The sequence below is a fragment of the Watersipora subatra genome, chromosome 9 (genome assembly GCF_963576615.1).
Source record: "Watersipora subatra chromosome 9, tzWatSuba1.1, whole genome shotgun sequence".
In the NCBI taxonomy this organism is placed as follows: Eukaryota; Metazoa; Bryozoa; class Gymnolaemata; order Cheilostomatida; family Watersiporidae; genus Watersipora; species Watersipora subatra.
The window spans coordinates 21741708-21765359 of record NC_088716.1 but is presented as its reverse complement, the minus strand read 5'-3'; the positions used below and the strand labels follow the sequence as shown (position 1 = coordinate 21765359).

General features: G+C 33.7%; 1 protein-coding gene across 1 annotated transcript in view; it reads right to left on the bottom strand.

The window, feature by feature from the left end:
* Positions 1-13198: 13198 nt before the first annotated feature.
* Positions 13199-23652, bottom strand: part of LOC137403981 (sacsin-like) — a 92075-nt gene continuing 81621 nt past the window's right edge. Inside the window, exons 26-29 of the mRNA XM_068090132.1 lie at positions 22939-23086; positions 20335-20491; positions 14707-14837; positions 13199-13377 (exon numbers count right to left, since the gene is read on the bottom strand). Coding sequence (XP_067946233.1) covers positions 13207-13377; positions 14707-14837; positions 20335-20491; positions 22939-23086 — 607 coding nt within the window. The 3' untranslated portion in view covers positions 13199-13206. The remainder of the gene's footprint in view (positions 13378-14706; positions 14838-20334; positions 20492-22938; positions 23087-23652) is intronic.

Here is a 23652-nt window from a genome sequence, read left to right as displayed (position 1 = left end):
TTTCAAACTATTAGCCTGGCACATTGCCAATGAAAAATTCCAGTAAGCTTCTAGGCTTCTAATGACGGTACTCCATGATGTTGAGTCAGCATTGTTATCTAGCTACAGTTATTCTAATGATAGCATAGCCGGAATGCAGACAGACATGCGGACATACTTTGAGAACTATATAGATAAAGATGCAGAATATTCTACTCTGCAGCCTACAGAGGTAAATCGTGACCAATAACTCAATATCTAAGGTTTGTATGATGAACTAGCACAATATGTTAGTAGATTTTATCAGAAAGTATCAGTGTTTTTCTATCATTTGCTTTTGATGTTTGAGATGATCTGACTGCCAGGATGTATCAAGATTGGCCAAGATTAAGAGACAAAACTTGATCACAGTTAAAATGCTCAGAACAAGCGAATGTGCGTATATGATGTCTATAGTTGACAGAATAGTCTATGACTAAGAATAGTTATAACTAATGATGTCTATGACTGACAGAATAAAAGTACGTAACGCTGAAACTTGAATGCTATAGCTGCTATCAACTATGGTAACCATAGCAACTATTGATGTCTTTTTGCATGTATTTTTCTTCTGGGCGTTTAAATGACGAAAATTTTTTTTCCATTTCAATCTTAGAGCATCTTTGCAGTCAGATGTCCTCAAACAAACAACAATCGCCGATGATAGAAAATGGATGATACGTTCTGATAAAATCTAATAAAATTTTGTGCATATTCATCGTTAAAAAAGTCAATTTATAGTCTAATAAAGCTCTCACAGCTTTCAGTTTGGTGTAATCAGCTAGTACAAGTCTTGCATGATTTTCTAAAACTAAATAGTTACCCATTCTTATTCTCTGCACTTTGATAATTATTGTTACAATAACACGAGCCGTGTCTGTGCATCTAAGGCCACAGTTAGGGGTTGAAAAAAGGCTTCCATTTTACAGGATTTGAACTCCCTGCAGTAGGCTTCCACAGCGCACTTGGCCAATCATGTACCTTCTAGCATATCAGAATAATTCTGTGCGTTCTTATTCTCTGCACTTTATGAACACAAGTGCTGATCTCTCCCGATGCACTAGTCTGCCAGTGTTATGAGTTATAGATGGCTAGTATGCTGCCAGTCCCGTGTGCCAAGTGAGATTGTCATGTGTAATAAGTAGGTGCACTACTATTCCATTCTTTGGCATGGTGACTGCATGACTTAGTGGTCAGAGTGCCTGTCTGCATCACTGGTATTTTCGAGTTCAATTCTATTACACAGCAATCTATTTTCCTGATGCATCTAGCATGGGTTCGGACAAATGGGCAGACACGGCTCTCATTATAGTAAAGATGAGATGATCAAGTTCTGCAAGTCATTATTATTCTCAGGCTTTATATTTCTTGTCAAGAACAAGCAAGTCTTTTACCCTTTAGAAATAATCAAAGACATTCTATTTCTATTATTGTGCTTCTAGATTTATTATACCACTTATTATATTTATATTAAAATAGTTAAATGGAGAAAAGTTGAGATTGTCAATATAGGCTTACAAATGCCATCACGCAAAACAACAACATATACAATCGGCATGCCCGTTACTCGCTAAAAACACTTTTTTTTTAAAAACATTAAAATAATAGCAGTTCATTTTTAATAAATAATACAAAATCTATAATATATTGCTTATATAGATAAAGCACGGACAGCATTATGACTGCGTGCGAAGTCCTCCGAACTGGTACATTTAAACATGTACACACATTGTTTAAATAGCGGATGATAAGGAAATCATTCCGTATTATCTAAGACAAGTAGAACACATCAGAACTGTAGGCTGTTGGGAGTTGAGCAATCAGGAGTCATGTTGTGCCTCCTCATCAACAGTTAATATAAAATCAAGCAAGAGTGTGTGGATTTGATTGGTCAGTTTTAGCACCTCTGAACTTAGCTCTTCCGTGAAAATATCTGCGGGAGTCTGTGACCCTGTGTGCACTCCTGGCTGCCTCGTAGACGTCTCGTCAACCTGTTTATGAATGACAAATAGCTATAGTCAACCATGGTAACTAATAAATGAGTTTATTTTGACCAGAATTGCAACATTTGACAACAACCAGCTGTTATAATTCATATAAACAGACCCATTTACCTCACTTGCAAATAGTTTGCAGTTCATCCAATGCAAACATGTACTTGCTATGCAGTTAGCCAACTTCCTGCGAATGACTTAAAAACGTTGTCATATACTCTCACAGCTGACAGCACTCGGACTCAGTACTAGATGAACTCACAGAGAACCTTTAAAGATTCGTTCAGAAAGTACCAGTATTTTTCTGTCATTTGCGATTGTTTTTGACATTTGAGGTCATCTGACTGCCAGGATGTTTCAAGTTTAAAATCGACAAAACTGGATTGCAAATAAAAACCTCAACAAGCTTTTATTATAATAAGTTAAGCAACATAATCAAGCTTAATTTACTCGCCTATTTTACTATCTTAATTTACTAGCTTAAGTTACTAACATATGTTACTAGCTTAAGTTACTAGTTTGATTTACTAGCTTAATTTACTAGCTTAAGTTACGCAAATTGGCCACTTTGATCATTTTACCGTTAGAAAACTAGTCAAACTAGAAAACTACATTAATCATCAGCGTTTATAAGCTGTTTTTATTATCCATGCAACACCGAGCATTCAGTAGAAACACTATATAAAATGGTACAGTCCAATAATAAAACTAGCACACCACTACTGAGAGATCAGTGTTTAGGTAATCCTGTATTACTTATGTGGTATCAACAGAGCTGTGCTCAAGCACTTTTTTTCAGTTCAAGTAGAGTAAGCGAGTACTCAAAACAAAATCGAGTACAAGTATACACATGTTTCTGCCTTCCGAGTACAAGTAGAGTATCACCACTTGATTCCGAGTACAAGTAGAGTATCACAACTTGGTTCCGAGTACAAGTAGAGTTATCTCTCAAATTTCAAGTTCAAGTAGAGTGTTCTTTCTGAATTTCAAGTACAAATGTAGAGTACATTAATCAAATATCAAGTACTTTTTATTAAATTAAAGTAAAACGAACAAACAAGTAAACAGGTAGGCCTATATATATAATATGATAATGATTAGGGTATGATAATAATATGATAAAATAATATGATAATATAAAAGTATAATGTCCAACTATCCCCGGGTTCTAGTTTTCTTCATTTATACTAGACCCTGCAGCCTGTTGCATTTGCAGAAAATGAGGTTCTCCAGAACGGCATCGGCATCGCTCATTGAGGCGCGATGTGGCCTCATCAAGATGCCAGACACTTCTCACAGACACTTAACTATCATACCATGTTACTTGCACAACATTTTAGTAGTCTATGTGACCTTGGATTGACATTTCAATAAGAAAAAGCCCTTGTTCCAACATACATTACACACGTACAGAGTACAAACAGAGGAATTGTGGTGCTGAACAAAGCAGGTAGTACACAATACAAATTGGATCACAGTCTAGGTAGAGTAAAGAGAAATATTATGTGTCAACAGGGAGTTGACAACTCCCTGGTGCAAGTAAGAGTAGAGTATATTTGATGTAGAGTAAAGTAGAGTATTTTGATGTAAAGTAGAGTAGAGTATGTTTGATGTAGAGTAAAGTAGAGTAGAGTATTTAAGTTTGCAAGTAGATTCCGAGTACTTTCTTCCCAAGGGAGTACAAGTAGAGTATATTTATCTCATATTATGGCCCCTTCGAGTAGAGTAGAGAGTAGTTGAAATCGGTACTCGAGTAGTACTTGTACTCAAATTTGTACTCGAGTAGCACAGCTATGGGTATCAATATGACTCATTTAGTAATTAGACTAGAGCATCCAATGTGAAACTTTAACACTGGTGCTGGGAGAACACTGCTGGTGCTGCCTTTGAATATATATATAAATGTACAAGAACAGTTAAGAATTATGAATTGCCAGTATCTGATAAACCCAACCACGCTGAAGCGGTTGATCCTCAACATTTGAAATAACAAAAAAAACAAACTATAAATATATAGCTAACAGTAAAACTAAGATTTAATACTATTTAAATCTTTCATCGGGCATCTGAAAGTGTGGCATTTCAAGCAACAAATACAATGCTTTGACTAAATTAGGCATAAATTTTAACTGAGAACTTAGTAATGACAAGAAGGGGTAGAAGGGAAATGCTGGAATAGTGGGAGGATATGTTGAGATGGTGGGAGGGAGATGTTGGAATGGTTTGTGGAGGTGTTGGGTCAATACAAATAGCATTGATCAGTCCACAAGGCAGTCTAACATATAGTGCTTATATCTATTTGGTAGTGAAACTCGGAGGGTACTTAGGCAAGTAGAGGAAGAGTAGAAGGTACCCTGAGTTTATTAAGTTGATAAAGGTGAAGGGCGAGTTCATCCTTTGGTGAGTCAGCTATCCTGCTGATGGCATCGAACAGCTTAGTTGGGAACCTTGTACTTTCCAATTCCATAGTAAGCTCTGATTTAGCTGCAAGTAAAGTTTTGAATCAATTATTGAATATAATTGACAATCGGTGTAATGAAAATCTGACCAACTCGCTGGCGTTTAGCAGCATAATGGGAGGTAAAAATAAAAGTTGAAGTGAAACAAACAGCAGCAAAAAGGAAAATTGTGATGATATACATGTAGACAGGTAGATAAGTTGGGTAGATACGTGAGGTAGATATGTGAGGTATATATGTGAGGTAGATATGTGAGGTGGATATGTGAAGTGGATATGTGAGGTACATTAAATGTGTGGTAGATATGTGAGGTAGATATGTGAGGTAGATGTGTGAGGTAGATGTGTGAGGTAAATATGTGAGGTACATATGTGAAGTAGATATGCGAGGTAAATATGTGAGGTAGATATGTGAGGTAAATATGTGAGGTAGGTATGTGAGGTAGATATGTGAGGTAGATATGTGAGGTAAATATGTGAGGTAAATATGTGAGGTAGATATGTGAGGTAAATATGTGAGGTAGATATGTGAAGTAGATATGCGAGGTAGATATGTGAGGTAAATATGTGAGGTAGATATGTGAGGCCAATATGTGAGGTAGATATGTGAGGTAGATACGGGAGGTAGATCTGTGAGGTAGATATGTGAGGTAGGTGAGGATTGAAAATTAAAACTGTTGCAACACTACATGGCTTAAGCGTTTTGGCACAAAGCATCTTATTATTAAACAAATAATTATTATAATCTTACCTAATATGGTAGCAACTATAATCTTACCTACTATGGTAGCAACTATAATCTTACCTACTATGGTAGCAACTATAATCTTACCTACTATGGTAGCAACTATAATCTTACCTACTATGGTAGAAACTATAATCTTACCTACTATGGTAGCAACTATAATCTTACCTACTATGGTAGCAACTATAATCTTACCTACTATGGTAGCAACTATAATCTTACCTACTATGGTAGCAACTATAATCTTACCTACTATGGTAGCAACTATAATCTTACCTACTATGGTAGCAACTATAATCTTACCTACTATATGGTAGCAACTATAATCTTACTTAATATGGTAGCAACTATAATCTTACCTACTATGGTAGCAACTATAATCTTACCTACTATGGTAGGAACTATAATCTTACCTACTATGGTAGCAACTATAATCTTACCTAATATGGTAGCAACTATAATCTTACCTACTATGGTAGCAACTATAATCTTACCTACTATATGGTAGCAACTATAATCTTACCTACTATGGTAGCAACTATAATCTTACCTACTATATGGTAGCAACTATAATCTTACCTACTATGGTAGCAACTATAATCTTACCTACTATGGTAGCAACTATAATCTTACCTAATATGGTAGCAACTATAATCTTACCTACTATGGTAGCAACTATAATCTTACCTACTATGGTAGCAACTATAATCTTACCTACTATATGGTAGCAACTATAATCTTACCTACTATGGTAGCAACTATAATCTTACCTACTATGGTAGCAACTATAATCTTACCTACTATATGGTAGCAACTATAATCTTACCTACTATGGTAGCAACTATAATCTTACCTACTATATGGTAGCAACTATAATCTTACCTACTATGGTAGCAACTATAATCTTACCTACTATATGGTAGCAACTATAATCTTACCTACTATGGTAGCAACTATAATCTTACCTACTATGGTAGCAACTATAATCTTACCCACTATGGTAGCAACTATAATTTTACCTACTATGGTAGCAACTATAATCTTACCTACTATGGTAACAACTATAATCTTAACTACTATGGTAGCAACTATAATCTTACCTACTATGGTAGCAACTATAATCTTACCTACTATGGTAGCAACTATAATCTTACCTACTATGGTAACAAAATATATACCAAGTATATACAAAATATATACCAAATATATGCTAAGTATATGCCAAATATATACCAAATATATATTAAATATATACTAAATTTATACCAAGTATACACAAAATATATACCAAATATATGCTAAATATATACCAAATATATACAAAATATATACCAAATATAGGCCAAATATATACCAAATATATATAAAATATATGCTTAATATATACAACATATATACCAAATATATACCAGATATACAAAACATACAAATCCGGTTTTCTCGCCTCTAACCTTGACACTATCAAGCTCTATTACATTCCAGAATATATATTCTATTATATAACATAAATATCGTGGAACATATATTCTATTCTATTTCTATTCCAGTTATATCCAGTTCTGTTATGGGTATTGAATTATTACCAAAAGTAAGGCAACGGGTAGCACTTTTCAATGCAATGCAATGGGTAGCACTTTTCTATGGTGTTTATTAAAAGGTATCCATTGCAAAGTTGGCTATAGTTGATTGGTCAACAGGTATTGCCTTAGTTTCTTTTGTATAGTAATCATTTTTGTGACGCTCAGATCCCAGACTCAATGAAGACTTTTATCATTTGATTCACTCCAACGCTACCCTCTGATATATAACAGTGTTTTCTGGATTGAGTAGTTATAAGGTAGTTACTACTGAGAGCCAGCCCTTAACATAGTGATAACTTCTTGGAGAACTTTGGAGTTGTGCTATTAAAAGTGAGTGTTTCCCTCTATTTGTTGGCTCTTTTAACGTTTGTGCATCAAGAAGCAATCACGATAGCAGTATTAAATAATTATAACATAAAACAAAGTTTTTCTCTCAATTTAGTTACAGTTAATAAATTCTTATAAGGTAGCCTTAGTGGCTAACTGTGAGCTCTTGTAAACAGTCAAAAGTATTTAGGATAACCTAAGAATGAACAAATATTCAGTAGATTTAAGGCTATTTTGGTACTCATGAGCTATACCCTTGTGTCAACGTGGCATTTCTATAGAATACATCACATAGTTATATTCCATTAACAAATAAAAGTAGTGCTACGCCATGTGATCCTTACTATTCATAACATGTTTGTTATTATGAGATGTAATAAACAGAGTAATTCATTATGTAGGGTCAGAAAAGCTAAAGCAGCCATGCCTGGGCGAAGATCTTATGTGAGAATTGCATTGGATACAGAAAGAGACATGACAAGGCTGCTGGCTTTTAAGGTGCTGCCTCGCGATACATGGACAGAATTGTAAATATCATTGTTTACACAAAAGTTGTTGTTAATAATCATTTTTTATATAAAACTTGAAGATTTCTGAGAGGCAGAGAATGTGAGAAAAATGAGGTAGGATTTAAAAAAAGCGAGAAAAAAGGAGAAGAGAGATGAGTGCCAACTTTTAAGGATTTTATTAAAATAACAGATCATAAAACTACACAAGTTTGAGTTTAATGTAGAGTCATGTGACCTATATTCATTATGTTATGTGACATAATGAGTCATGTCACAGAAGAAACACTCAGCAGTTCAAACAGACTTATAGATGATCCTGTTGAAGTATAAAACTATATATTATAAACTAATATAATATCCCTAATCGTGTTTAGACAGAATGAACTACATGAGGCCTTGCATAGGGCTGATGAGGAATATGCTGCAAGCATGGAGAATGGTCGACCTTTTCCTCACAAAAATGATGCCGACCGTTTAGCTGATGCAGAATTGATATCGCAAGAGTTAACCCCATATGTGGAGCAATTGGAACGTGATGTTCCGCAGATAGCTGTCGAACATAACAGACGACTTCAAGAAAAAGAACTAATGTAAGTACTTGTGTATTAGAGCTCAACTTATCCAAAATATTTTAGTTATTCTCTGCGTAAAACCTTTGGTAACATTTAGTTTATTAATGTGAAAACTATTTGTGCTGTAGAAATGTGAGAAAGCAGTTGGCCTATGAAAACGCTAAGATAATATATTATCATGGTTTACAAGCTCTGGCACCGCAGAATCCGGGGAACTGAACCACTGATATACGATGAATACGCTGACAGTTTCTCATCACTATTCAGCAGTTTGTTGCATTTCAAAATTCACACATACATTTCTTCTTTAAATATATTTCATATATATATAATAAATGTTTTCAAATATATATATATATGTCAAATAGTAGCTCACAAATCCATAGATTTTGTATATCACTAATTACCTAGAAATAAATAGTTAAGTGAAGTTGTCTCATCATGATTTATTTCTTTGTTATGTGCATCTGATATTTTATGAACTTGAGTATAACTATTATACTGGATTCTCTGAGCAAGCAACTAGTAAATAGACAAGTAATTAACCATCATGAATTGATTTGTGCAGACTACAGAATATAAAAATATTTTCCTACAAGGAATAACAGTCTTCTCTCTAGTTAAGGTATAGAATAATCTAGTATTCCTATCTGAAAAAGATATGAACATGGCATCAAAATAGCAGTGATAAGAGCCATTGACAGGTAATATCAGTAGAGTATAATAGTTGTAGGCATACGGTTATTGAAATGAATAAATAAATAGATTATTGACTTGCTAATTTCCATCGTGCAATCTGTGTAAAAAACATCTACTGATTGCTTAGCGAAGAATTTAATGCCTTCCACTCTAGTTAATCTGGCAAGCATTAATAACTAAACATTAAACCATAACTGTCACGAACAACTTTTATTGTATTTACTAGGTAAATCAGACACGCTGATTGCGATTTTGTACTCAAAATAAAGATTAGTCCACTAACCTTCAAAGCCATTTAAGCTTTTTTAAAGCGTTTCAATATCCGTTTCGAAAACAACACAATCGGCATTACAAGCTCCGCCCATAAATATGTGACGAAACCTAGCTTTTTCAGAAACGGAAGTTAGGAAAGTTTAGTCCGATTTAGAATAATAGAGATGGGTGTCTTAAAACCCATTATTATCTAAATCCAGCCTGTAAAATAATTTCAGTCTTTTATGAAAGGGATATAAACTATTTAAAATTGCTCGCAGCTTGTTACATGACGTTTAAATGGGCTGGACGCCGAGAAAAATGAGCTCAAAAAGCGCGGTTTTATCACGAGCTAGCGTTGTTATCGCGCTTTTTAAATATGCAGTGCTAAATAGCTTATCTACCTTTCAGAAAAGACTGATATTATTTTTAAAGCTGGATTTAGATATTAATAGATTTTAAAACACCCATCTCTATTATTCTAAATCGGTCTAAACATCTCTACGTAAATTCTGTTCCTAAAAAGCTAGGTTACGTCAAGTATTTAGGGGCGGAGCTTGTTATGCCGATCGTGTTGTTTTCGAGACCGATATTAAAACGCTATAAAGAATCCTTTATTACTCTGAAAGTTAGTGGCCTAATCTTTATTTTGATTACAAAATCGGAATCAGCATGTCTGATTTACCTAGTAAATACGATAAAAGTTGTTCGTGGCAGTTATGGTTTAAACAACTTCATCAAAGATGGCTGGCCAAGCAGAATTAAAGTCTAAAGGAAGTTGTCTTTACATGCTCCACAGTGCATACACAATTTACAATGTTTCACGCTACCTCAAGATATGCAATGATGCAACGTTTGTCATTAATTAGCTGTTGAATGTAATATATAAAGTAACTAGCTGTGTTACCCGGCGTTGCCCGAGTAATAAAAAAGTCTGGACAGAAAATTGATTTGTATTTAACATATAACAACATTAACCATTCTAACTTTCAAACTACATATCATGAGAGAAGTGTTTTCTGTAGTTGAAATAAATTAGGACAAAAATAAAAACAACTGTAAAAATTTTAAAACTGTCAAAAAACTGTAACTTTCAAACTATTAGCCTGGCACATTGCCAATGAAAAATTCCAGTAAGCTTCTAGGCTTCTAATGACGGTACTCCATGATGTTGAGTCAGCATTGTTATCTAGCTACAGTTATTCTAATGATAGCATAGCCGGAATGCAGACAGACATGCGGACATACTTTGAGAACTATATAGATAAAGATGCAGAATATTCTACTCTGCAGCCTACAGAGGTAAATCGTGACCAATAACTCAATATCTAAGGTTTGTATGATGAACTAGCACAATATGTTAGTAGATTTTATCAGAAAGTATCAGTGTTTTTCTATCATTTGCTTTTGATGTTTGAGATGATCTGACTGCCAGGATGTATCAAGATTGGCCAAGATTAAGAGACAAAACTTGATCACAGTTAAAATGCTCAGAACAAGCGAATGTGCGTATATGATGTCTATAGTTGACAGAATAGTCTATGACTAAGAATAGTTATAACTAATGATGTCTATGACTGACAGAATAAAAGTACGTAACGCTGAAACTTGAATGCTATAGCTGCTATCAACTATGGTAACCATAGCGACTATTGATGTCTTTCCGCACATATTTTTCTTCTGGCGTTTGAATGACGAAAATTTTTTTTCCATTTCAATCTTAGAGCATCTTTGCAGTCAGATGTCCTGAAACAAACAACAATCGCCGATGATAGAAAATGGATGATACGTTCTGATAAAATCTAATAAAACTTTGTGCATATTCATCGTTAAAAAAGTCTATTTATAGTCTAATGTAGCCCTCACAGCTTTCAGTTTGTCAGGTGTGATCAGCTAGTACAAGCTCTGCATGAAGTTCTAAAACTAAATAGTTACCCATTCTTATTCTCTGCACTTTGATAATTATTGTTACAATAACACGAGCCGTGTCTGTGCATCTGAGGCCACAGTTAGGGGTTGAAAAAAGGCTTCCATTTTACAGGATTTGAACTCCCTGCAGTAGGCTTCTACAGCGCACTTGGCCAATCATGTACCTTCTAGCATATCAGAATAATTCTGCGCGTTCTTATTCTCTGCACTTTATGGACACAACTGCTGATCTCTCCCGATGCACTAGTTTGCCAGTGTTATGAGTTATAGGTGGCTGGCAGGCTGCCAGTCCCGTGTGCCAAGTGAGATTATCATGTGTAATCGGTATGAACACTTCTATTCAATTCTTTGGCATGGTGACTGCATGACTTAGTGGTCAGAGTAGAGGTGGAACGAGACACGAGACGTCTCGAGTGTCGACCTGTCTCGTATCGGTCTCGTCTTAACTATTGCCAAACTCGAGACAGGAAATAGAACTAAAGCGCCTGCGCACGGTTGTTAAAACATGGCTTCTTGCGGTAGCAACAACTCCATATATTGTAATGGATTGCGGGCAACTGCTTTTAAAGTTATACCCGGTCCGTTACTACTTGTTGCTATTGATTATGTTGGCCCTTGAGTCTAATCATGTAGTCCGGACAACGGCCCTGTTATATTTTAGTTCGGTTCTGTGTCCTTAAAACAGATATCGGGTCGTATCTAATTACTCTTCGGATAATCCAATTTAATAAATAAGACTTTTGCGGGTAAAATGTCTGTGTTTTATCGTATCGTGTCTAAACACCAACTGCCCTTCATAAAATTTGGGCCTCTTTTACGCATATACTACCAACCGCTGGTAAAACTTGCCCGGACACGGAGAAACGAACGAAAGGCCGTGTCGACCATTGTCCGTGTTCAATTAACAATGACATTTTGTTAGCTCAATATAGGTAAGAATATACATGTGCATGTATACAGTAATTAATATAATTTCATGAGCACAATTTAAATATAATTCACTTACTACAGCTAATACACAAACAACACTTAACATTAATGAAACGATAAGAATTAAAGTATTATCGTGTGTTCTTTTAGTTGCGGTATTTCTTTGTAGAGCAACGGCCATCGGTATCATTACGCATCACATTAAAAAGTAAGACCTATTCAATAGATGGTAAAAATATACACGTACAAAGCAATATGTTTATACTAATTATGATCAATCAAGCTAAAAATTCTTAGAATATATAACTTCGGTATTTTAGAGCTGTTTGTGTCACTTTTGTTTACAAAAACTACATGCATATCACTATTAAAATGTTGTATTTAAATCGTTTACACCAGGTGAAAATTCAATTTAAAAATAGTTTTATTAATATTATATATACCAAGTAGCTAGTACTTGTGTAGTGAAATCATCACCAAATGCTCATAATTTTACTGTCTCGTGTCTCGAGTCTCGATTTTTTACAAGACAGTGTCTGGAGTCTCGTCTCGAACTTGAAAAACCTGTCTCGTTCTACCTCTAGGTCAGAGTGCCTGTCTGCACAACTTGTATTTTTGAGTTCAATTCCAGTGTAAAGCGGGTTTTTCCTGATGCTCTTATTATAGTAAAGATTGGATGATCAAGTTCTGCAAGTCATTATGATTCTCAGGCTTCTAATATTTCATGTCAAGAACAAGCAAGTCTTTTGCCCTTTAGAAATAATCAAAGACATTCTATTTCTATTATTGTGCTTCTAGATTTATTATACCACTTATTATATTTATATTAAAATAGTTAAATGGAGAAAAGTTGAGATTGTCAATATAGGCTTACATATGCCATCACACAAAACAACAACATATACAATCGGCCCGTTACTCGCTATAAACACTTTTTATAAAAAACATTAAAATAATAGCAGTTCATTTTTAATAAATAATACAAAATCCATAATATATTGCTAGATATTTTGCTACTATATTGCTATAGATAAAGCACGGACATTAGCATTATCACTGCGTGCGAAGTCCTCCGAACTGGTACATATAAGCATGCACACACATTGTCTAAATAGCGGATGATAAGGAAATCATTCCATATCATCTAAGACAAGTAGGACACACAGAACTGTAGGCTGTTGGGGGTTGAGCAATCAGGAGTCACGATGTGCTTCTTCATCAACAGTTAATATAAAATCAAGCAAGAGTGTGTGGATTTGATTGGTCAGTTTTAGCACTTCTGAACTTAGCTCTTCCGTGAAAATATCTGCGGGAGTCCGTGACCCTGTGTGCACTCCTGGCTGCCTCGTAGACGTCTCGTCAACCTGTTTATGAATGACAAATGGCTATAGTCAACCATGGTAATTAATAAATGAGTCTATTTTGACCAGAATTGCAACATTTGACAAAAACCAGCTGTTATAATTCATATAAACAGACCCATTTACCTCACTTGCAAATAGTTTGCAGTTCATTCAATGCAAACATGTACTTGCTATGCAGTTAGCCAACTTCCTGCGAATGACTTAAAAACGTTGTCATATACTCTCACAGCTGACAGCACTCGGACTCGGTACTAGATGAACTCACAGAAAACCTTTAAAAATTTGTTCAGAAAGTATCAGTATTTTTCTGTCATTTGCGATTGTTTTTGACATTTGAGGTCATCTGACTGCCAGGATGTTTCAAGTTTAAAATCGACAAAATTGGATTGCGAATAAAAACCTCAACAAGCTTTTATTATAATAAGTTAAGCAACATAATCAAGCTTAATTTACTAGCTTAATTTACTAGCTTAAGTTACTATCATATGTTACTAGCTTACGTTACTAGTTTGATTTACTAGCTTAATTTACTAGCTTAAGTTACGCAAATTGGCCAATTTGATCATTTTACCATTAGAAAACTAGTCAAACTAGAAAACTACATTAATCATCAACGTTTATAAGCTGTTTTTATTATCCATGCAACACCGAGCATTCAGTAGAAACACTATATAAAATGGTACAGTCCAATAATAAAACTAGCACACCACTACTGAGAGATCAGTGTTTAGGTAATCCTGTATTAATTATGTGGTATCAATATGACTCATTTAGTAATTAAACTAGAGCATCCAATGTGAAACTTTAACACTGGGCTGGGAGAACACTGCTGGTGCTGCCTTTGAATATATATATAAATGTACAAGAACAGTTGAGAATTATGAATTGCCAGTATCTGTTAAACCCAACCACGCTGAAGCGGTTGATCCTCAACATTTGGAATAACAAAACAAACAAACTATAAATATATAGCTAACAGTAAAACTAAGATTTAATACTATTTAAATCTTTCATCGGGCATCTGAAAGTGTGGCATTTCAAGCAACAAATACAATGCTTTGACTAAATTAGGCATTAATTTTAACTGAAAACTTAGTAATGACAAGAAGGGGTAGAAGGGAAATGCTGGAATAGTGGGAGGATATGTTGGAATATTGGGTGGATATGTTGAGATGGTGGGAGGGAGATGTTGGAATGGTTTGTGGAGGTGTTGGGTCAATACAAATAGCATTGATCAGTCCACAAGGCAGTCTAACATATAGTGCTTATATCTATTTGGTAGTGAAACTCGGAGGGTATTTAGGCAAGTAGAGGAAGAGTAGAAGGTACCCTGAGTTTATTAAGTTGATAAAGGTGAAGGGCGAGTTCATCCTTTGGTGAGTCAGCTATCCTGCTGATGGCATCGAACAGCTTAGTTGGGAACCTTGTACTTTCCAACTCCATAGTAAGCTCTGATTTAGCTGCAAGTAAAGTTTTGAATCAATTATTGAATATAACTGATAATTGGTGTAATGAAAATCTGACAAACTCGCTGGCGTTTGGCAGCATAATGGGAGGTAAAAATGAAAGTTGAAGTGAAACAAACAGTAACAACAAGGAAAATTGTGATGATATACATGTAGATAGCGGTAGATATGTGAGGTAGATACATGAGGTAGATATGAGAGGTAGATATGTGAGGTAGATATGTGAGGTAATATGTGAGGTGATATGTGAGGTAGATATGCGAGGGAGATATGTGAGGTAATATGTGAGGTAGATATGTGAGGTAGATATGTGAGGTAGATATGTGAGGTGGATATGTGAAGTGGATATGTGAGGTACATTAAATGTGAGGTAGACGTGTGAGGTAGATATGTGAGGTAGATATGTGAGGTAAATATGTGAGGTAGATATGTGAGGTAGATATGTGAGGTAGATATGTGAGGTAGATATGTGAGGTGGATATGTGAAGTGGATATGTGAGGTACATTAAATGTGTGGTAGATATGTGAGGTAGATATGTGAGGTAGATATGTGAGGTAGATATGTGAGGTAGATATGTGAGGTAAATATGTGAGGTAGATATGTGAAGTAGATATGTGAGGTAGATATGTGATACTTTAATCGCGATCAAGTTTTGTCGATTAGAATAATGAAACATTCTGACAGTCAGATTACCTCAAACTTTAAAACTAATTCCAAATAATAGAAAAATACTGACACTTTCTGATAAAATCTACTAAAGCTTTGTGTAAGTTTATATATAAGGCATCTTACCTACTATGGTAGCAACTATAATCTTAACTACTATAGTAGCAACTATAATCTTACCTACTATGGTAGCAACTATAATCTTAACTACTATGGTAGCAACTATAATCTTAACTATTATGGTAGCAACTATAATCTTACCTACTATGGTAGCAACTATAATCTTACCTACTATGGTAGCAACTATAATCTTAACTACTATGGTAGCAACTATAATCTTAACTACTATGGTAGCAACTATAATCCTACCTACTATGGTAGCAACTATAATCTTAACTACTACGGTAGCAACTATAATCTTAACTACTATGGTAGCAACTATAATCTTAACTACTACGGTAGCAACTATAATCTTAACTACTACGGTAGCAACTATAATCTTAACTACTATGGTAGCAACTATAATCTTAACTACTATGGTAGCAACTATAATCTTAACTACTATGGTAGCAACTATAATCTTAACTACTACGGTAGCAACTATAATCTTAACTACTATGGTAGCAACTATAATCTTAACTACTATGGTAGCAACTATAATCCTACCTACTATGGTAGCAACTATAATCTTAACTACTACGGTAGCAACTATAATCTTAACTACTATGGTAGCAACTATAATCTTAACTACTACGGTAGCAACTATAATCTTAACTACTATGGTAGCAACTATAATCTTAACTACTATGGTAGCATCTATAATCTTACCCACTGTGGTAGCAACTATAATCTTACCTACTATGGTAGCAACTATAATCTTACCTACTATGGTAGCAACTATAATCTTACCTACTATGGTAGCAACTATAATCTTAACTACTATGGTAGCAGCTATAATCTTAACTACTATGGTAGCAACTATAATCTTAACTACTATGGTAGCAACTATAATCTTACCTACTATGGTAGCAACCATAATCTTACCTACTATGGTAGCAACTATAATCTTAACTACTATGGTAGCAACTATAATCTTACCTACTATGGTAGCAACTATAATCATACCTACTATGGTAGCAACTATAATCTTACCTACTATGGTAGCAACTATAATCTTAACTACTATGGTAGCAACTATAATCTTAACTACTATGGTAGCAACTATAATCTTACCTACTATGGTAGCAACCATAATCTTACCTACTATGGTAGCAACTATAATCTTAACTACTATGGTAGCAACTATAATCTTACCTACTATGGTAGCAACTATAATCTTACCTACTATGGTAGCAACTATAATCTTACCTACTATGGTAGCAACTATAATCTTACCTACTATGGTAGCAACTATAATCTTACCTACTATGGTAGCAACTATAATCTTACCTACTATGGTAGCAACTATAATCTTAACTACTACGGTAGCAACTGTAATCTTAACTACTATGGTAGCATCTATAATCTTACCTACTATGGTAGCAACTATAATCTTACCTACTATGGTAGCAACTATAATCTTACCTACTATGGTAGCAACTATAATTTTACCTACTATGGTAGCAACTATAATCTTACCTACTATGGTAGCAACTATAATCTTAACTACTATGGTAGCATCTATAATCTTACCTACTATGGTAGCAACTATAATCTTACCTACTATGGTAGCAACTATAATCTTACCTACTATGGTAGCAACTATAATCTTACCTACTATGGTAGCAACTATAATCTTAACTACTATGGTAGCAGCTATAATCTTAACTACTATGGTAGCAACTATAATCTTAACTACTATGGTAGCAACTATAATCTTACCTACTATGGTAGCAGCTATAATCTTAACTACTATGGTAGCAACTATAATCTTAACTACTATGGTAGCAACTATAATCTTAACTACTATGGTAGCAACTATAATCCTACCTACTATGGTAGCAACTATAATCTTAACTACTACGGTAGCAACTATAATCTTAACTACTACGGTAGCAACTATAATCTTAACTACTACGGTAGCAACTATAATCTTAACTACTATGGTAGCAACTATAATCTTAACTATTATGGTAGCAACTATAATCTTACCTACTATGGTAGCAACTATAATCTTACCTACTATGGTAGCAACTATAATCTTAACTACTATGGTAGCAACTATAATCTTAACTACTATGGTAGCAACTATAATCCTACCTACTATGGTAGCAACTATAATCTTAACTACTACGGTAGCAACTATAATCTTAACTACTATGGTAGCAACTATAATCTTAACTACTATGGTAGCAACTATAATCTTAACTATTATGGTAGCAACTATAATCTTACCTACTATGGTAGCAACTATAATCTTACCTACTATGGTAGCAACTATAATCTTAACTACTATGGTAGCAACTATAATCTTAACTACTATGGTAGCAACTATAATCCTACCTACTATGGTAGCAACTATAATCTTAACTATTATGGTAGCAACTATAATCTTACCTACTATGGTAGCAACTATAATCTTACCTACTATGGTAGCAACTATAATCTTAACTACTATGGTAGCATCTATAATCTTACCTACTATGGTAGCAACTATAATCTTACCTACTATGGTAGCAACTATAATCTTACCTACTATGGTAGCAACTATAATTTTACCTACTATGGTAGCAACTATAATCTTACCTACTATGGTAGCAACTATAATCTTAACTACTATGGTAGCATCTATAATCTTACCTACTATGGTAGCAACTATAATCTTACCTACTATGGTAGCAACTATAATCTTACCTACTATGGTAGCAACTATAATCTTACCTACTATGGTAGCAACTATAATCTTAACTACTATGGTAGCAGCTATAATCTTAACTACTACGGTAGCAACTATAATCTTAACTACTATGGTAGCAACTATAATCTTAACTACTACGGTAGCAACTATAATCTTAACTACTACGGTAGCAACTATAATCTTAACTACTATGGTAGCAACTATAATCTTAACTACTATGGTAGCAACTATAATCTTAACTACTATGGTAGCAACTATAATCTTAACTACTATGGTAGCAACTATAATCTTAACTACTATGGTAGCAACTATAATCTTAACTATTATGGTAGCAACTATAATCTTAACTACTATGGTAGCAACTATAATCTTAACTACTACGGTAGCAACTATAATCTTAACTACTATGGTAGCAACTATAATCTTAACTACTATGGTAGCAACTATAATCCTACCTACTATGGTAGCAACTATAATCTTAACTACTACGGTAGCAACTATAATCTTAACTACTATGGTAGCAACTATAATCTTAACTACTACGGTAGCAACTGTAATCTTAACTACTATGGTAGCATCTATAATCTTACCTACTATGGTAGCAACTATAATCTTACCTACTATGGTAGCAACTATAATCTTACCTACTATGGTAGCAACTATAATTTTACCTACTATGGTAGCAACTATAATCTTACCTACTATGGTAGCAACTATAATCTTAACTACTATGGTAGCATCTATAATCTTACCTACTATGGTAGCAACTATAATCTTACCTACTATGGTAGCAACTATAATCTTACCTACTATGGTAGCAACTATAATCTTACCTACTATGGTAGCAACTATAATCTTAACTACTATGGTAGCAGCTATAATCTTAACTACTATGGTAGCAACTATAATCTTAACTACTATGGTAGCAACTATAATCTTACCTACTATGGTAGCAGCTATAATCTTAACTACTATGGTAGCAACTATAATCTTAACTACTATGGTAGCAACTATAATCTTAACTACTATGGTAGCAACTATAATCCTACCTACTATGGTAGCAACTATAATCTTAACTACTACGGTAGCAACTATAATCTTAACTACTACGGTAGCAACTATAATCTTAACTACTACGGTAGCAACTATAATCTTAACTACTATGGTAGCAACTATAATCTTAACTACTATGGTAGCAACTATAATCCTACCTACTATGGTAGCAACTATAACCTTAACTACTACGGTAGCAACTATAATCTTAACTACTATGGTAGCAACTATAATCTTAACTACTACGGTAGCAACTATAATCTTAACTACTATGGTAGCAACTATAATCTTAACTACTATGGTAGCAACTATAATCCTACCTACTATGGTAGCAACTATAATCTTAACTACTACGGTAGCAACTATAATCTTAACTACTATGGTAGCAACTATAATCTTAACTACTACGGTAGCAACTATAATCTTAACTACTATGGTAGCAACTATAATCTTAACTACTATGGTAGCATCTATAATCTTACCCACTGTGGTAGCAACTATAATCTTACCTACTATGGTAGCAACTATAATCTTACCTACTATGGTAGCAACTATAATCTTACCTACTATGGTAGCAACTATAATCTTAACTACTATGGTAGCAGCTATAATCTTAACTACTATGGTAGCAACTATAATCTTAACTACTATGGTAGCAACTATAATCTTACCTACTATGGTAGCAACCATAATCTTACCTACTATGGTAGCAACTATAATCTTAACTACTATGGTAGCAACTATAATCTTACCTACTATGGTAGCAACTATAATCATACCTACTATGGTAGCAACTATAATCTTACCTACTATGGTAGCAACTATAATCTTACCTACTATGGTAGCAACTATAATCTTACCTACTATGGTAGCAACTATAATCTTACCTACTATGGTAGCAACTATAATCTTACCTACTATGGTAGCAACCATAATCTTGCGTATAACTTCACAGGAAATGTAACACGCCCACTCGTAGCCCACAGAGCTGCCTAACAGATGCTGAGCAGTTTGTAGATCAGCTGCTGATTGTCTTAGCCAGACTTGCGCTGCCTCTATGTCTCCCATTTTCTGAAGGATAGATTATATCACAAGCAACATTCATATAAAGCATTCTCAATGAATGCATATAAAAATTTACAATAGATGAAAAAAATGAAAATAATATTTAAAAGATAAAATTGAAGTATAGATTAAGATAAAATTACTAAGACAACATTGAAGTACCCATATAGAATATGTGACAAGCTTGTACAATAGAGGTACTCTACAAAAGTATATAAGACCATAATACAGGTATATAATAGAGGTACTCTACAGAAGTATACAAGAACATAATACAGGTATATAATAGAGGTACTCTACAAAAGTATATAAGACCATAATACAGGTATATAATAGAGGTACTCTACAGAAGTATAAAAGTATATAATACAGGTATATAATAGAGGTACTCTACAAAAGTATATAAGACCATAATACAGGTATATAATAGAGGTACTCTACAAAAGTATATAAGATCATAATACAGGTATATAATAGAGGTACTCTAAAGAAGTATAAAAGTACATAATACAGGTATATAATAGAGGTACTCTACAAAAGTATATAAGATCATAATACAGGTATATAATAGAGGTACTCTACAAAAATATATAAGTACATAATACAGGTATATAATAGAGGTACTCTACAAAAGTATATAAGAACATAATACAGGTATATAATAGAGGTACTCTACAGAAGTATATAAGCACATAATACAGGTATATAATAGAGGTACTCCACAGAAGTATATAAGTACATAATACAGGTATATAATAGAGGTAGTCTATAGAAGTATATAAGTACATAGTACAGGTATATAATAGAGGTACTCTACAAAAGTATATAAGTACATAGTACAGGTACATAATAGAGGTACTCTATAGAAGTATATAAGTACATAATACAGGTATATAATAGAGGTACTCTACAAAAGTATATAAGTACATAATACAGGTATATAATAGAGGTACTCTACAGAAGTATAAAAGTACATAATACAGGTATATAATAGAGGTACTCTACAAAAGTATATAAGTACATAATACAGGTATATAATAGAGGTACTCTACAAAAGTATATAAGATCATAATACAGGTATATAATAGAGGTACTCTACAAAAGTATATAAGTACATAATACAGGTATATAATAGAGGTACTCTACAAAAGTATATAAGAACATAATACAGGTATATAATAGAGGTACTCTACAGAAGTATATAAGCACATAATACAGGTATATAATAAAGGTACTCCACAGAAGTATATAAGTACATAATACAGGTATATAATAGAGGTAGTCTATAGAAGTATATAAGTACATAGTACAGGTATATAATAGAGGTACTCTACAAAAGTATATAAGTACATAGTACAGGTACATAATAGAGGTACTCTATAGAAGTATATAAGTACATAATACAGGTATATAATAGAGGTACTCTACAAAAGTATATAAGTACATAATACAGGTATATAATAGAGGTACTCTACAGAAGTATAAAAGTACATAATACAGGTATATGATAGAGGTACTCTACAAAAGTATATAAGATCATAATACAGGTATATAATAGAGGTACTCTACAAAAGTATATAAGATCATAATACAGGTATATAATAGAGGTACTCTACAAAAGTATATAAGTACATAATACAGGTATATAATAGAGGTACTCTACAAAAGTATATAAGAACATAATACAGGTATATAATAGAGGTACTCTACAGAAGTATATAAGCACATAATACAGGTATATAATAGAGGTACTCCACAGAAGTATATAAGTACATAATACAGGTATATAATAGAGGTAGTCTATAGAAGTATATAAGTACATAGTACAGGTATATAATAGAGGTACTCTACAAAAGTATATAAGTACATAGTACAGGTACATAATAGAGGTACTCTATAGAAGTATATAAGTACATAATACAGGTATATAATAGAGGTACTCTACAAAAGTATATAAGTACATAATACAGGTATATAATAGAGGTACTCTACAGAAGTATAAAAGTACATAATACAGGTATATGATAGAGGTACTCTACAAAAGTATATAAGATCATAATACAGGTATATAATAGAGGTACTCTACAAAAGTATATAAGTACATAATACAGGTATATAATAGAGGTACTCCACAGAAGTATATAAGTACATAATACAGGTATATAATAGAGGTAGTCTATAAAAGTATATAAGTACATAGTACAGGTATATAATAGAGGTACTCTACGGAAAATATATAAGTACATAGTACAGGTATACAATAGAGGTACTCTACGGAAGTATATAAGTACATAGTACAGGTATATAATAGAGGTACTCTACAAAAGTGTATAAGTACATAGTACAGGTACATAATAGAGGTACTCTATAGAAGTATATAAGTACATAATACAGGTATATAATAGAGGTACTCCACAGAAGTACATGTGAATAAACAGTAGAGTTTGACGTACTCTGACAGACTCATGAGGTTTCTCTTGTTTTGTGTTATTCTGAGGGCTCCCTCCTTGCTCTTCTTCCTCCCATTCATAGATTTCCTCTTCCTCACCTTCTTCCTCATCATCGGATAGGCTGTATTTAGACCCCACCCTATCTATCTCACTGCATAAAGTAAAACTTGTTGTAACAAAAATATTTTCCTTACAAAAAACATTTTCAATTAACACTTAAATATTTATATCATTAAATTTGATCAGAAAGTATGTTTTTCTATTGTTAGAGATTTTGTTTGTTAATTTTGGTGATCTGACTGCCAGGATGCTTCAAGATTAAAATCGGCACACTTGATCGCGGTGAAAACACCCAAAAGAGAAAGACCTCTCCAAAACTGACATCAGTCGTCACGCTCTCTGTTTGACCTTCTGATTAAGCTATTGGCTATTACGGTCAAGTTGCAGCGTTACGGGTCTCTATTGACATACATTTGGTTTTCTATTTGCTCATGATTGTTGTAATAAAACTGCAAATTAAGCCTCAGACACATTGCTTTAGAATTCAGGGGTAGGGAACCTATGGCTCTCGAGCCATATGTGGCTCTTTTGATGATTGCATCTGGCTCTGATAAATCAGTAGAGAAATAATCCATAAATTGGCTGTTAATTTAATCAACATAATAATACAAATAATGCTGAAACTACAGTAATAATAAACAAAATGAAAAATAACAT